This window comes from Rutidosis leptorrhynchoides, chromosome 2 (assembly GCF_046630445.1).
Source record: "Rutidosis leptorrhynchoides isolate AG116_Rl617_1_P2 chromosome 2, CSIRO_AGI_Rlap_v1, whole genome shotgun sequence".
Classification (NCBI taxonomy): Eukaryota; Viridiplantae; Streptophyta; class Magnoliopsida; order Asterales; family Asteraceae; genus Rutidosis; species Rutidosis leptorrhynchoides.
Window position 1 is genome coordinate 130,224,324 of NC_092334.1, and position 17,824 is coordinate 130,242,147.

At 31.2% G+C, this 17,824-nt stretch overlaps 1 protein-coding gene across 1 annotated transcript; it reads left to right on the forward strand.

Annotated features, from left to right (window-relative positions):
• Positions 1-268: 268 nt before the first annotated feature.
• On the forward strand, positions 269-7,284 carry LOC139888270 (ubiquinol oxidase 3, mitochondrial-like). Its single transcript, XM_071871289.1, has 5 exons — positions 269-359; positions 5,672-5,826; positions 5,918-6,046; positions 6,437-6,925; positions 7,009-7,284. Exons 1-5 carry the CDS (start codon positions 269-271, stop codon positions 7,066-7,068), a joined length of 924 nt encoding a protein of 307 aa, XP_071727390.1. The 3' UTR covers positions 7,069-7,284.
• The last annotated feature ends 10,540 nt before the right edge of the window (positions 7,285-17,824 follow it).

The window sequence follows — 17,824 nt, forward strand, 5'->3', positions numbered from 1 at the left end:
GTAGCCTAATGATTGGAGATTTGATATATTTAGATCACTCCCAGACATCTTCTTCACCGCCACATAACCGACACATCGGTATTCTCTTTCTACTTTCTCTCCACTTCCTCTCATCACATACTCATAACACACCACTGCTAACTACTCCGTATTACATATTTCCTCCTTATCACACACCCCACTAAATTAATTTACAAGTTTCTTAGATAAAAGTACAAATATATAATGCACAAATAAATGAAGAGACATAAAAGATCCACCCTGAATTATGCTTTGTGAGAAAAAGTTTAGGGGCAAGTGGGTGAGGGCTAATATGTCGAATGCCAATGACAGTCTTGAGAATTTAGGTTTGAGGGCGGGTAAGGGAGTGTAGTGGTCTTATAAGAGGTCTTAAATCCGAACTTCACTACTAACATATCTTAGGTGGTCATTAAAAATGGTTGATAGCAGGTATACAGTCAGCAGTGGCAGAACTTGAATCCGAATATAGATGGAGCAAGTATAAAGTTAAATAAATTTTTTCAAAGTCAGCAGAGGTAAACACTAAAAAAATCTTATTTTTTGATAAAAATAAAATTTTAGTGTAAAATTATTTCCGTTAAATTTAGATAGCGTAGATATCCCCTTTATGATACACTAATTTTATCTTTCTTCTCGTAACCTAGATGATAAAAAAGAACAAATATTGTCACCATTAGATCTGAATTACCCAAGTTATGCTTTGGGCTGTTTATTTGCATGACTTGCATTTTCTTTATGGGCCGTATATTTCACAACTTATTTATGGCTACTAAACAATGTACGAGCTCAATTCACTAGTTATTAAGCTATCTAAAGCCCAAGTGAGGCCACGATAAAACACAAGTTCAAATCAAATATAATATTAATAATTAATAATTACTATCTATCTATATATAGTCATATAAAATTCTAAAATAATGATATTAGCTAATTATCTTTTAATTTTCATAATGATGATGTCTAATTATATATTAATTTAATTAAATAAATAATACAAAATCTTTTATAAAAGAAAATACTAATCTCTCGTAAATTGTAATTTTAATTTTCTAAAAAAATTAAAAGTAATTTATTATTACCAATAATTATTTACTCCGTATTATTATTTTTTACTTTTAATATAATAATTATAATTATAATTATAATTATATTTATTATATTATTAATATTCAAATATGGATTCTTTTTACGAAATTAATTACGTTACATATATATGCTAAAATACATGTCTCTATATATTTGTAAAAATAACGACAAATTTCTTAGTCAAAAGGGACATTAAAATAAATGACTTTATCATTTACATTCATTTAATACCTAAAACATGTAATTAAATTGTTCCGTTTAAACAAACCGGTGATTTCACGGGTCATTTTACTAGTTAATAATAAAATTACAAAAATACAATAATAAATAACTTTTAATATCCATATTAAATATACACAATAACAATAATATTAACTAGTGGCAAAGCCCGTGCGTTGCACAATTTGTCCCACTTTTTTAATATTTTAATAATAGTTGCATACTCGAGTCACCTAAGATTAAGATGTCTTTACGATGCAGATGAACTTCTTTCATCGTTTTAATTTTATGTTGTGTACATTATCCATGAACATGATTGAGATATAGTTTTGTAAGCACGACACTAATAATTAGGTGATTTCAAATTCCCGTAAAACCAATTAACAAACGTAAATTACCACAAAAAATTATGAGTAGTCCAATATATGGTCTTTTCAAAGAAATAGTTAATTACTTCTCCAACTCTCATCAACACCTTGCATATTCATTTTACTTTTATTTAAATTATATAAAGTTTAAAAATTAATGGCATAATATTATATTTTTATATATATATATCTATATAAAGATTGAGTTCTAGAAAAGTAAATGAGATTAATAAAGGGAAAATTATTTGAAAATGCATTGAACTTTCACTAAAATCTTATTGTATGCATTCAACTTTCAAATCTACTATTGTATGCATCTAACTATGTAAAATGTTCTATCGTATGTATTTAACCTGAAATAACAGGTAAACTTAGGTCAACTTAATTTCAAAATTACATTATTAGTCCTTTATGTTTGTTAGATATTACATTATTTATTCTTTTCTAAAAAAAATACGTCATTGATCCCATGTTTTCTCTTTCATTAAAATCCTTTTTATCCTTGTCAATACTCCTCTATCTGTTATGTCTAAATACACCGATTCTTCTCATGAATGTATAATTTCAACAATTTCCCATGCAATAACAAGAATACATTACACATTTTATGTATTTCTATAACTAATTCTTCTTTTTTACGCACATAAAAGTTTGGGTTTTAGTTATGTAGTTCAAATTCAATCCTCGAATCTTACTCGGTGAATCCAACCACCATGGGCAATCCGTCCGAACCATCACCGGAACCATCATCTTGTTAACTTCAATGCCTGATTCCGACTAAATAAGATTCAGATCTGCAACCACCGTCGAAACCATCACTGAAACCACCACGGCCATCGTTGCCATCTACCGTCGCGATCCGAAAACAGGTTGACTGTGGTTGATAAATGTTTGACTGATCTTGATTTTGTTTGATAATTGTTAAATAGATATATGTATTTCACATATCTCCATTATTGTTTGACAAACATTGATTTTTTAGTATGAAATGGGTTTGAAATTTAAGATTGTGAGTTTGGGTTTTGATTATTAAAAAGTGGGTGATTGATTCGCTATGCAACAAAATATGAGTTTGATTTTAAAGAATGGGTCCGATTCATTTGTGCTCATGTTTATAATTTTGGTTTATGTTTATAATTTGGTACATAGCTGACAAACATTGATCAAACATAGATGATACTATTTTGTTTATGTTTATGTTCATAATTTTGTTTTTGATTAATGTTTGGATTGTGGAAGATGGGTGAGTTCGATATCACAAATCGATTTTTGTGAATAAATATCTGATTTTTGTGAATTACATTAGATATGATTTTTTTTTTTTTTTTTTGTAAGCTTAGATATCCAAATTTATTCTTGAAGTGTTTTGAAGATGATGTTCTTGAAATTAATGGAAAAATTTAACGACGTTAAGTTGAGGGATCAATCACGTAACGTTTTCTACATATTTACCGGTAACCTGAGCTTTAAGTAATTCAATGCATACAATAGTAGAGATTTAAAAGTTGAATACATACAATAGGAGATCCAAAAGTTGAATACATACAATAGAAATTTGGTGAAAGTTCAATGTATTTTGAAATAATTTTTCCTTTAATAAATGATGTGAGTAAATTTTCCCCCCGATTGATTACTTCCTCATTGATCATGCCCCTATATATATATATATATATATATATATATATATATATATATATATATATATATATATTATATATATATACACACACAAGAACACACTCAATTAACCTCTTTTTGTCTTTCTTCACCGTTCTGATGAAGTTTTAATAAATCTTTATTTTTTGCTGTAAAAAAATAAAAATTAACCTTTTAATATTAATTAAATAAAACACACTCAATTTTTTAACGAGATTTACCTTTTTTCGTCTGCGATTTAGGTTCATCTGTCATCACCGTTCAACTTAAAATAAATTTACGAACAAAACAAAATTAAAGATATTCAAAATGGAGCTTCTTTTTTTTAATAAACAAACTCAATTTATTATATCAAGTGGATGACTAGAGTAATCATGAGTTTGTAAGGGACAAAACTTGAGTTCAATTTCTCCTAGCCCCTTTTTTCTTCTTTTTGTTCGCAAATTTTTCAGTTCTCGCTCAACATAAGTTTCATAAAAGACCTTAAAATGTTCCGCTGCAACTCGCGGTCCTAAATCTTTCTAGTTACTAATAATCAACGAGTTATTTTTTATAGTTGCATTCATAAGTAATCATTAATATTCAGTCGTTACATTTAATTAAGAAATTAAGATATATAGTCTCGATGTAAATGTACAAATGATATTCAACGGTTCTCAACATCTAAGATAGGTATATTAATCATAATTGATTATAACCTTTAAGTTTATCATTAGATTTTTACGATTCTATCACTTACATCATTTTGTGAGTTTATATGATTAAAACGTCAACTTCCATATAGATATAGGGATCCTTAAAAGTCCCTCATTAATTATTGTAATACAATTTCTTGGTATATATAACCGTGGGTGTAGTTGTGGGGCAAACAATAAAATTATTGTTTCACACAAAAGATGTTATCATATGTTGAACATAGCTTCTCAAAAAAAAATTGTGTTACATCAATATTACTTGCAGCCACCACCCATAATTAAAAAAAACATGTGCATCTAAGAATTCTTCTTGTAACAACTATAATTTTTCCATTACTTCTATTTAACTTTGTATTAGTTGATCTTAACGATGACTAATTGAATTTATGTGTTTAGCTTAATAAATACTTAATCCTGTGAGGGTTACTATAATTAATATTATTAGATACTAATTGAATAACTTATTTTGGATATTTGAATTCCGAAGAAAAAGATACGGTTTTGATAACTGCAAAAGTTATTTTTCTTATTAGCGAAACACTCAGAGTAATTATTGATAATTATTTTTAATAATTATTAATTTAGAAAAATATAATTAACTTATTAAAAATTTTAATAAATTAAACTTTGTGGATTTGTTTAAACGCCCGGTTAACGTTCTGGGAAGTCGGTTTCGGTTAACGGCAACTAGAAACAAGCCACACGAGCATACAAATTATCAAAAGGACCCATGGAACACCCCACTTGGTCCAACCCCCACTCCTTTTTGGTCTTTAATTGAGCCCATGTTACTAACTAGTATAATTAGGCCCTAAATTAAACTAGCTAAATAACCTACTGCACAATTTTTATCCTCACAACCCTAATTAGAAACAAAAAACACAGCTTTTTTCCCACCCTCTCCTCTCCCATCGTCAAACATCATTATCATCAACATAAGCACCATCAATTTTTGAGAATTAGCTTGTGCTTCTTTGATCAAACTAGCTCCTTGCATCTTCCTCTACACATAGATATAAACAATTTGATTGTTTGAGGTATAAAACATGTAAGTCTAGTTCTTAAAGTTCATATTTTTGATGATCATATATGTTATTATTGTCTATTGCCCAAGTCTATGTGTTTATGCTTGATTTTATTCGTTAGATTGCTCGATTAATATGTTTATGTTAAATCCCGAATTTGAAACTTGACCTAACAGAAACTTGGACTTATGAATTGTAAAATACTATTTCATAGTTGAAAAAATCTTGAAAAACTATTAATTTTAGGCTCAAGAATCATGAATTTTCGTTATGTTATGCAACCGTTATGACTAGTTGAATTTTTGACTTGTTAATTCCATGAATCTGAAATCTGGGCAAATTGTGTTATAACTTCGAGCAAGCCTTCTGATCAAAACTTCGAGCAAGCCTTCTGATCAAAACTTCTCTAGTGCGCGCTCCTAAACTTCGAGCAAGCCTTCTGATCAAAACTTCTCTAGTGCGCGCAGGGAGCGCGCCGCGCACCATCACCGCGCACAATCAATTTGCTCTGTTTTTGATCTGTTTTTCTCTGTTTCACGCTTACCGAAATCTGCAAAATCCGTGCAAGCGTTGAAACAGTTTTTAGTGACACTTTTTCCAGTTTTGTTTAAATGTCTCCACACTCCAACACCTTCGAACTCTGGATTAGACAAGAAAGATGAGAGTGATACGAAAGCAATCTCGAGCTATTGGGGCGTCACTCCACCAAGGCTCACAAAGGCCGATGGATCCGCATGGAAATGGAACTGTTTTAGGGTACGTGATCACCCTCTTGAACAAATGGGCCAAAAATAGAACTGGGCTAAGTAGATAAATTAATCAATTAATTAACTGTTTAATGTAACAGCCATGGGAAGCTTATGAAGCGGATACAAGTATTGATGTCAAGAAGCACCACAAGCCAGTTACATGGAATGACAAAATTGCGTTTGGAATTGTTCAAGCACTCAAGTATCCAACCTATTTATATTTCAAGGTATAATATACATATTGTAGCAATAATCAGGTAAACGGTTTAACGGTTAAGCGGGTAAATAATGTTTTCTCTACTTAGGTTACCTAGGAAGGGGGGGTGATTCTACTCATATTAATGCGGTTTAACCGATATATTTTGTGACCGTTTTCTATCCTTTTCCCTGACCATGTCAAAATATGTGACATATGTTGTTAGTGAGACTTGAGCCTGCAAGATCATTGTTGCAATAACCATTATCATGACTGTCAATGAGTGGCCACTTAAGTAATTAACGGGTTAACGAATAAAGTTTTTCATAATCAGGTTACTCGGGAGCAGAGTATTTTAATCAAACAATATTTGAAACATAATCTGTATGCTGCTTAATAACAATTTAAAAATGCATTACAGAAAAAACACATACATCATGCAGTACTACTAGAAACGGTAGCTGCGGTACCCAGAATGGTAGGAGGAATGTTATTGCACACCAAATCACTACGTCGATTCGAGCAAAGTGGTGGTTGGATCAAAGCTTTGTTAGAAGAAGCCGAAAACGAGAGAATGCATTTGATGACATTCATTGATGTATACGAGCCAAAATGGCACGAACAGGCCTTGGTTTTTGCGGTCCAAGGCGTATTCTTCAACGCGTATTTCCTAGCTTATTTGGCGTCCCCAAAACTCGCTCATCGGATCACTGGATACCTTGAAGAGGAGGCGGTCAATTCGTACACCGAGTTCTTGAAGGATTTGGAGAATGGAGTGATGGAAGATATTCCGGCACCGGCTATTGCTATTGATTATTGGTGTTTACCGAAGAGTTCGACACTGAAAGATGTGGTTAGAGTTATACGGGCCGACGAAGCACATCATCGTGATCTTAACCATTTCGCATCCGTAAGTTTGTCGCTAAAACTTTTCTTGATAATTCTATTTGATGCGTCGCTAATGAGTTAATATTTGTTGTTTTAATTTTTCAGGACATTCAGTGCCAAGGACAGGAGTTGAAGGACTACCCAGCCCCAATTGGGTACCACTAAAGATTAAAGGGTGCAAATGGATCATTTGGAACGATTTTGCATTCATACAATAGTGTATGTATTGTATAAATAAAAACTTAGAGGGTTTAAAGGGTAACTGTTGTATCAAATTAAGGGTAACTATAGAGTATAGTATCAAATTTGATATAAAAAAGGATGTATGTAAATTAAGAGTAAATATACTATCAAATTGTATTCTTTGTTGGTAAAATTTGTTCTGGTAAAATTAATGCATACGTGTTGTGTTTTGATATAAAGAACGTGTTCTATTTTCAAAAGGTATATACAAATACTATGATTCGTTCCTTAAAGTATCATATGGGCATATGCCATAAGGTTGTTGCTATAGATTGTACGGAATACTTATTAAATCTCTCAAAAATATTGCATTTCTTTCGTTTGGGTTAAGCAAAATAACAAATTAACTAAACTGTAATCGTATTAGCCGATAAAATCAAACCAAACTAACTAAACCAAACCTATAACCACAATTTTTAATCAAACCAAACCCATAACCACAATTTTGATTAACATTTTTAGATTAACCATAATTTGTGTGTCGATTATGAAAATATAAGTAATACCAACCTCAAATTAACCGCACCCGCTCCATTTAAATTATATAAAAAACAATAAAATAATCCCTTATATATTACACTTATAAAGTTATGTTATAATTGTAAGCTGATCGATAACTAGTTTAATTATATAAAGAATACTTGTTTATAATAAAATTTGTAAATACATATACTGCATACTCATATCTATTAACGGAAATCTATAAATTGAGTCTATTTGTTTTTTTTTTGTGGTGTTTCATGATTTAGTAATAATGACATATTGTATGTGAAGTGTATTTATATAGTGTCTTCATAACTTTAAGCATCATTGTTTATTTAACATTGTAAAATGTGTATTAGCATATGTATTGATTATTATACAAATAAAAAGTTTGCTTTATGAAAAAAGAAATATAGAGGGGGTCGTCCCGCTACTATCTTCAATGAAATAAATTTTATTTAACTACCTTATTGGTTTAATATAACTAGGCATAAACCCATGACTTGTTTATGTAACACCGTGTGGTAGGAAATGATCAAATTGCCCTTGTATGGTATTAATTAGTGATTTAAATAATTATATATTTATAATTATCACAGAACATGTTCGTTTGTCTGATTGGACTCCGTTAGGATCGGCTAACGTGGTGCATAAGGTTTCAGTTTGTAGTTAAATACTAATATATTGTGGAGATTGGGTTTTAACCCATATGTTGAGATATAATCTGCTGGTGGGTTTCATTTCCAATTTTGGAAACCCCTAGAAAGCTCTCTAACACATTCAACACCTACCTAACACTTTGATTCACACACCCTAGCCTTTGAATCTTGTTTTTGTGTTCAAATTACTTGTGATTTCAAGGAGTCAAATAAGGTATCTGTTGGTCGATTTCATAGCTTAATCTGTGATTTAAATGGATTTTAAGTTAGGTTTTGCATAAAAGTGATTTTGGTGTCAAATTGCTCAATTTGTTGTTGTTTTAGTGTAAAACTTATGGGTTTATGTTCCAAAAGGTTTTGTAAACAACTTGTGTTCAGTTTTGAAGTCAAAATCGAGTCCATGATTGAGATTTGGTGGTTTTGGCTTGAAACCCGTAAGTTTGCTGCTACTGCAGCCGATGAACACAGTCGACCTTTTATCTTTGACAGTCGACCGTTTGTCTTTGCCTTGACAGTCGATCGTTTGTCTTTATTGACAGCCGACCGTTTGTCTATGACAGTCGACCGAATGTCTATGACAGTCAACCGACAATGTCATTTTGGGGAAATTTATACTAAAGTGTTGTTTTCTAGCCATTACGCTGTCCGTATGTCTAATTTTGATTAGAGCACTATACTAACTTGGTTTATATTGTTTTCAGGCGATAAGAACAAGGAAGAAGCTCAAAAGATAAATAACTGAGTTGTTGCTGGTAATCGGTGAGTGGAATTATCTCCGGATGTGATGAGATCGGTACCGGAACCGTACCGGTACCGGTTAGTACCGAAACCGAAAATGTGTAAAATGGAGAACCGAAAACCGTACCCAATTATCGGTTCGGTTCGGTACTGGTATCGGTACCGGTTTCTCGGTACAAATACCATATAGTACCGAAATCTTACATGTCTAGTTATATTTTACTTAATCGTTTCTGGATCATTCACTTGACTCAAAACTCTTAAAATAGCTAAGCTAACTCGTTAATTTGCGTATATAATATAGGTACTATCAGGAAAATTATGTTCTTGATATGCTTGAAGATTAGATAGAATGTAAGAGTCGTGTAACATGGCACATGATGACGTTATAGTCTGTGAATCATCACGTTCCATTAGAAACTCAGCATGACTTACTGTAATATAATCACGTTGATCAAGTGTCATTATATTATACTAACTCATGCTTCAGCTCCCAACACTTTTTCAAAAAAATTCAAAGTTTAAACTCGAAAGTTTACAGAATATAGAAACTAACAGTTTCTTATATGATGTAACACTGATAGCGCGAAGAGATTAATGATTTCAAATAAGAATAGTTATGAAAATATCTTCAGAAATATGGAGGATATTTGATGTGCGAGCGAAGGGGTACGAAATATACTTATTTTTAATATAAAATACGGCGAAATATGATACAAGTTTTATTTATTTATATAGATGGATATACCTAAACCTTGCTACAACACTTATAGGCAGTGTACCTAATCATAGAGTAGTGTAGTTTTTAGTAAGTCCAGTTCGTTCCACAGGGAGCTAGCGATTACGTACTATATTTTTAACAACTATATTTGTATAAAATATATATAATTATATATAGTAATATTATTATAAAAGGGGGTTTTTACCGTTTAATGACCGGTTTGTCGATTTTATATTTTAAGCGTAAAGATAAATGACGATAATATAAATGACAGAATTTAAATTGCGATAAATTAAATTGCAGTAATTAAAATGACAGTAAATAAAGGTACGATGAAATATGAAATAAAAGTATTATGCTTATTTAAACTTCCATAATCATGATGTTTGACGTTTTGATTTTAATTTATTTATCTGGGTTAATTGTCCTTTGTCCTGGATTTATTTGATACCTATCTGGTTTTTGTCAATAATAGTCCATCGGTCATAATTATAAAATGCTCGTCAAATTAACCTTATTCCTGAAGTCAAATATTCCAACTAATTAGGGATTCGAACTGTAACAAGGTTTTAATACTTTGTTTAATGATTACACTAGGTTATCGACTGCGTATAATCCAAGGTTTTAATACTTTGTTAACAATTACATCAATTATCCTTGTATGTAATCCACCCCTGTTTTAATAAGATATGAACATTAATTTACCCACTTGATCAGTTTGAATAATCAATTACCCAACCCGAATAATTAATTAAATGATCGTAAAAGATGTCGTATAAACGTCACTAAATAGGACATGAATAATCATTTAATAATTATTAGATTAACTAATTTGAAGATAGGTTCGACAGATTCCAATGAGTTGTCATTCGATTAGACAATACCCCCAACCTATTAATAGTTCATAGTCCAATGACCACAAGTGTCGGTCTTTTGTTCAAACCCGAATTATGGTACAAAATCCAATAACCCCGTCTTAATATTTAGTCCAACATCACGATTACTTCGGCTCAAATAAGCATAATAATAACTTAGCTATGAGATATTAATTTAAAAAGGAAGAACATAGCTTACAGTGGTATTTAATCGCGTAGCGTTACAAGGGTAGAGTTCCGACTTTAAAACCCGTAAAACATTTCTTTCAATAATTATATATATATATATATATATATATATATATATATATATATATATATATATATACACACACACATATATATATCGATAGATTGAAAGAAAGGAAAAGAAAAAGGTGTGTAGAATTCGAGCAGAATGCGTGAGCTTTTATAGGCCCACTTTGAACTGTACAGCTCCGCGAGTGCGGTACTTTTGTGCCTTACAGCTCCGCGAGTGCGGAGCTTCGGATTCCAGCTCACCAAATTGAGTTAAACGTGGGCTGCTGAATATTATAATATATAATATAATAATATATAATCCATATAGTTATATATATATTATATTATATTCTTGTGCATAGTTGACTTGTAATTTTAGCTCCGTTGAGTTGTACGTTGATGCTCTGTTTATGTCTCAGTTTCGAATTTTCGAACGCCTTTTCGTACGCTTAGATATCTTGTACTTTGCGTTTCGCGGCTTGTACTCTTGTCATTTTTAGGCGTTTCTCATCAATAAATGGAACCACTTGGATCGTACTTTGTACTTTTTAGCTTTTTGGTCATTTGCGTCTTTAAATCGTCGATTCTGTCTTTTTTCTTCGCACTTATTTATTTAAACGATTATTACATAAAAATAGAACAATTGCAACTAAAAGCTTTACATATTGGAAGGATATTGCACCTAAATATATGTTCATTTGGAGTACTATTAAATATCCCCACACTTAAACGTTGCTTGTCCTCAAGCAATACATAACTTAAAATTAAATCACACTTCACTCGAATCACACTTTTTTTTTTATTCTCACACTTTATACATCAGTGATTTTGATACGGCGGTATGAACAATGATAGTAATGATGTGGTTTACAGTCCCACATGACTATAAAAATTTAGATCCTTTAAGGAAATTGGATCTTTATGAAAACATTTGATCTTTTGAAAATTCAAGCTAGATTTTACCCTAGACAAGTTTTCCGGAATAACCCTTCACCGGTGTTTGCAAAATATTTTTGTGGGTTTTGTGGGTTTCAGATTTTTAAAATTTTAGCTCAAAACTTGTGATTTTGTGTCACCCACTTGCTAACCTTGTATTAGGAAAGCAACACGTCCAGTATACTTGCTCCGTATATTACCTTTCGGTAAACTACCGTCCGGTTGTAAAGGAAAGCGATGAACAAGCAACTGTTAAGGCAATGTCTAATGACATGCAGATGATCATGGTCAAAAACGTGTCAGATGCAATAGTAAAGATCACCCTATAATTTTTTGATCTGGCATAAGGTCCTGCCTTCGACCATGCTATGCAACCACCATTCTTACGGTTGACACCCGATTTAGTTCAGGTGACCTAATGAATTCTGATGAAATCTTAGGATTTTACGTTTAATGGTAATGAACGCATTGAAAATAGGTTTTCTAGAAAACAAATCGGTTTTAATTTTGATCAAAATATTTTCTCGTTCAAGCTCGAGTTTAGATATCATCGAATTCCATGAGTTTGTAATTCTCAATCTTTAAGGTCAATCTCAAGGATTGAGTAATATCAGGCTTAAAAGCTGATATTTAATCTTTTAAGGAGATTATCCTTTCTGGGGGTCTGATTCATTAGTCTTATCAAGCTAATTTGCACGGCGTCCTTCCCATTTTACGAGACAGATCCTCTCATGGATAGGATAAGTCTGACCACTTGGTGACCCTGTTTGATGCTGAGGTCCGTGGATTTCCTGCTGATTTTAGAGATGACTTTTCGAGATTTTTCGTCAACCTACAGCTGGTCTGGACGACAACTTCCTGACCTAAATCAAGAAGTGCGTATCTTTTTCGGAAGACTTTACTTCCTTTTAATGATGGAATTGATTCATCGTGTAGATCTATCTTTCTTTCAAATATATTACAGTAAATCGAGTAAAACTGATTAGTTTAGTCCAAAGCAAAAGTACCTGCAATAATCTTGTACAAATATGTGATATATGTTTTGAAGAACTTGGTAAATTCTTCCCACACTTAGCTTTTATTTATTCTTTTCTTTGCCTTTTTATTCTCCTTTATTCCATTTTAAATGAATTCAAGTGTTTTGGGTTGTTTCTCCATTTATGTTCTCTCCGAGGTAAAAATAATTTCTGTATTTTAACCTAGTTTTATAGTTCATAAATATGTATAAACATGATTTTGAATTCATTTAGTTGAAAATTTTTCAAATTTTCACAAAATTTGGCAATTAAACTAAGTGTAAACCCGAGAGAATTTATAATCCTTCCCCACACTTGAGATCTTGCAATGCTCTCATTTGCATGAAATCAGTAAAAATTTAAATTCATGAGGGTGATTAGTGTAGAAAAATGATTAAAAATACCGAGTTTGCAAACATATTGTTTTATATCACATTTGATATTTTACGTCTTATCGTCAAAATTAATAGCTTTTGCTGAACTTAATGTTAGTTTTTGAAAGTGCGCTGTTTTACCCTATTTTGTACATAAGATAAACTACAAACATATATATATATATAATATATATATATTTTTTATAAAACCTTTATTTATTAAAACAATTAAATGAATAATTAAAATTTGTCGTTTTAAAGCGAGTGTTTTAAAAGCAAAGATTTTCGGGTTTTTTTAATTTTTTTTGCATACTTTAGATCAATAATATTAAAATAATGATAATAAAAAAAATTTCGCCCTGCCTTTGGGTAAAGCAATTTCGGTTCCATGACCTAGTCTTTAACTTACGATGAATTTTAGAAATCATTTTTTTAAACTTAATGAAATAAAGCAAATTTTGTTTTTAAATTCACACAAAACTTAAATTTAAAAAGCATATTAATTTCATACAAAACCTACAAAACAAAAAAAAATTCAGAATGGAGGGAGAAAACTAGTTGTTTAGTGTCTACTAGTGGAAAAGACCAATCAGATTCCATTCTTGGAACTACACGAGAACAGAACAACTAACTCTAGACAGTATTATTTCTTAGAACATTTGAATCTCCCCACACTTAGGTAGCTGTTGAAATTTCCCGTTCATATTGATTATAAACGTTCCATATTAATTGATTTCGTTGCGAGGTTTTGACCTCTATATGAGACGTTTTTCAAAGACTGCATTCATTTTTAAAACAACCATAACCTTTATTTTATCTATAAAGGTTTAAAAAGCATTACGTAGATTATCAAATAATGATAATCTAAAATATACCGTTTACACACGACCGTTACATAATAGTTTACAATAAGAATATATTACATCAAAAATAAGTTTCTTGAATGCAGTTTCTACATAATATCATACAAGCATGGACTCCAAATCTTGTCCTTATTTTAGTATGCAACAGCGGAAGCTCTTAATAATCACCTGAGAATAAACATGCTTAAAACGTCAACAAAAATGTTGGTGAGTTATAGGTTTAACATATATATTATCAAATCATAATAATAGACCACAAGATTTCATATTTCAATATACATCCCATACATAGAGATAAAATTCATTCATATGGTGAACACCTAGTAACCGACATTAACAAGATGCTTATATAAGAATATCCCCATCATTCCGGGACACCCTTCGGATATGATATAAATTTCGAAGTACTAAAGCATCCGGTACTTTGGATGGGGTTTGTTAGGCAAAAATAGATCTATCTTTAGTATTCGCGTCAATTAGGGTGTCTGTTCCCAAATTCTTAGATTACCAGACTTAATAAAAAGGGGGATATTCGATTTCGATAATTCAACCATAGAATGTAGTTTCACGTACTTGTGTCTATTTTGTAAATCATTTATAAAACCTGCATGTATTCTCATCCCAAAAATATTAGATTTTAAAAGTGGGACTATAACTCACCTTCACAGATTTTTACTTCGTCGGGAAGTAAGACTTGGCCACTGGTCGATTCACGAACCTATAACAAATATGTACATATATATCAAAGTATGTTCAAAATATATTTACAACACTTTTAATACATTTTGATGTTTTAAGTTTATTAAGTCAGCTGTCCTCGTTAGTAACCTACAACTAGCTGTCCACAGTTAGATGTACAGAAATAAATCGATATATAAATATTATCTTGAATCAATCCACGACCCAGTGTATACACGTCTCAGGCTAGATCATAACTCAAAGTATATATATTTTTGGAATCAACCTCAACCCTGTATAGCTAACTCCAACATTACTGCATATAGAGTGTCTATGATTGTTCCAAATAATATATATACATGGGTCGATATGATATATCAAAATATTTGCATACGTGTCTATGGTATCCCAAGATTACATAATATATTAGAATACATGTATAATACAATATAAGTTAGCTAGGATATGATTTGTATAGAATTGTTAATATTTCCCGTAGCTACAAAATCAAAAAATATCCAATCTTGTTTTACCCATAACTTTTTCATTTTAAATCCGTTTTGAGTGAATCAAATTGCTATGGTTTCATATTGAACTCTATTTTATGAATCTAAACAGAAAAAGTATAGTTTTATAGTCGAAAATATAAGTTACAAGTTGTTTTTGTAAGAGGTAGTCATTTCAGTCGAAAGAACGACGTCTTGATGACCATTTTGAAAAACATACTTCCACTTTGAGTTTAACCATGATTTTTGGATATAGTTTCATGTTCATAAGAAAAATCATTTTCCCAGAAGAACAACTTTTAAATCAAATTTTATCATAGTTTTTAACTATCAAACCCAAAACAGCCCGCGGTGTTACTACGACGGCGTATGTCCAGTTTTACGGTGTTTTTCGTGTTTTCAGGTTTTAAATCATTATATTAGCATATCATATAGATATAGAACATGTGTTTAGTTGATTTTAAAAGTCAAGTTAGAAGGATTAACTTTTGTTTGCGAACAAGTTTAGAATTAACTAAACTATGTTCTAGTGATTTCAAGGTTAAACCTTTGAATAAGATAGCTTTATATGTATGAATCGAATGATGTTATGAACATCATTACTACCTCAAGTTTTGTGGATAAATATATTGGAAAAGAGACAAATGGATCTAGCTTTAAAGGATCTTGGATGGCTTGAAAGTTCTTGAAGTAGAATCATGACACGAAAACAAGTTCAAGTAAGATTTCCACTCGAAATAAGATTGTTATAGTTATAGAAATTGAATCAAAGTTTGAATATGATTATTACCTTGTATTAGAAAGATATCTTACTGTAAATAAGAAAGATTTCTTGAGGTTGGATGATCACTCTACAAGATTGGAAGTAAGCTAGCAAACTTGGAAGTATTCTTGATTTTATGAAACTAGAACTTGTAGAATTTATGAAGAACACTTAGAACTTGAAGATAGAACTTGAGAGAGATCAATTAGATGAAGAAAATTGAAGAATGAAAGTGTTTGTAGGTATTTTTGGTCGTTGGTGTATGGATTAGATATAAAGGATATGTAATTTTGTTTTCATGTAAATAAGTCATGAATGATTACTCATATTTTTGTAATTTTATGAGATATTTCATGCTAGTTGCCAAATGATGGTTCTCAAATGTGTTAGGTGACTCACATGGGCTGCTAAGAGCTGATCATTGGAGTGTATATACCAAGAGTACATACATCTAAAAGCTGTGTATTGTACGAGTACGAATACGGGTGCATACGAGTAGAATTGTTGATGAAACTGAACGAGGATGTAATTGTAAGCATTTTTGTTAAGTAGAAGTATTTTGATAAGTGTCTTGAATTCTTTCAAAAGTGTATGAATACATATTAAAACACTACATGTATATACATTTTAACTGAGTCGTTAAGTCATCGTTAGTCGTTACATGTAAGTGTTGTTTTGAAACCTTTAGGTTAACGATCTTGTTAAATGTTGTTAACCCAATGTTTATAATATCAATTGAGATTTTAAATTATTATATTATCATGATATTATGATGTATGAATATCTCTTAATATGATATATATACATTAAATGTCGTTACAACGATAATCGTTACATATATGTCTCGTTTCAAAATCATTAAGTTAGTAGTCTTGTTTTTACATATGTAGTTCATTGTTAATATACTTAATGATATGTTTACTTATCATAATATTATGTTAACTATATATATATCCATATATATGTCATCATATAGTTTTTACAAGTTTTAACGTTCGTGAATCACCGGTCAACTTGGGTGGTCAATTGTCTATATGAAACCTATTTCAATTAATCAAGTCTTAACAAGTTTGATTTCTTAACTTGTTGGAAACACTTAATCGGGTCACTACAGCTGTGGTGTCGAAATTGTGATTAACTTCATTGTCAATTTCTTTTGGACCATAATCAACTTGCATATCTGTGACTTTTGCTTTGAGTCATTGGTCAGATTCCTGTGTAATATCTACAAATTTAACTAGTTTCGCCTTTTCTTTAGGCGATAGATTGGATACTAACCGGTTACCTAACTTAAAGTTCCCCTTGGTTCTAGCATCGCGAATCCGTTTAATAAGTTTCTTCATTGAACTATTAATAACGGGGTCATTTAATTTCGTATCAACAACGGGGTTCTTTGTTATCAGGTCATCATTAGGTGTTACTTCATTTTCCCCATACTTAGGCGTTTTATTATTGTAAAGCACTACCGTTGGAGTTGGTAAAATAATATGGTTTTTACCAATCGTCTTTATTGGTTCAACGGTTTTGGTTGGTGGAGATTTAGACTTTCGAATCATAAAGGTGATCGATTTGTCACCATTACTAAGTGTCATTCTACCATTTCTTACATCAAATAACGCCCCGGTGGACGCTAAGAATGGTCGACCTAAAATTAGAGGAATGTTTGAGTCCTCTTCTATGTCAATGACAATAAATTCGACTACAAAGGTTAAATTACCCACTTGAACAGGTAGGTTGTTAGCAATTCCAACTGGGTGCCTAATGGTTTGATCAAAGAGTCGAACACTCATTTCTGTTAGACTTAACTCACCTACACCTAATCTCTT

Coding starts and splice junctions, on each gene's coding strand:
- LOC139888270 (XM_071871289.1), top strand. CDS start 269: ATGCTTTGTGAGAAAAAGTTTAGGGGCAAGTGGGTGAGGGCTAATATG. Junction 5,827..5,917: donor GGAAATGGAACTGTTTTAGG/GTACGTGATCAC, acceptor TTAATGTAACAG/CCATGGGAAGCTTATGAAGC. Junction 6,926..7,008: donor ATCTTAACCATTTCGCATCC/GTAAGTTTGTCG, acceptor TTAATTTTTCAG/GACATTCAGTGCCAAGGACA.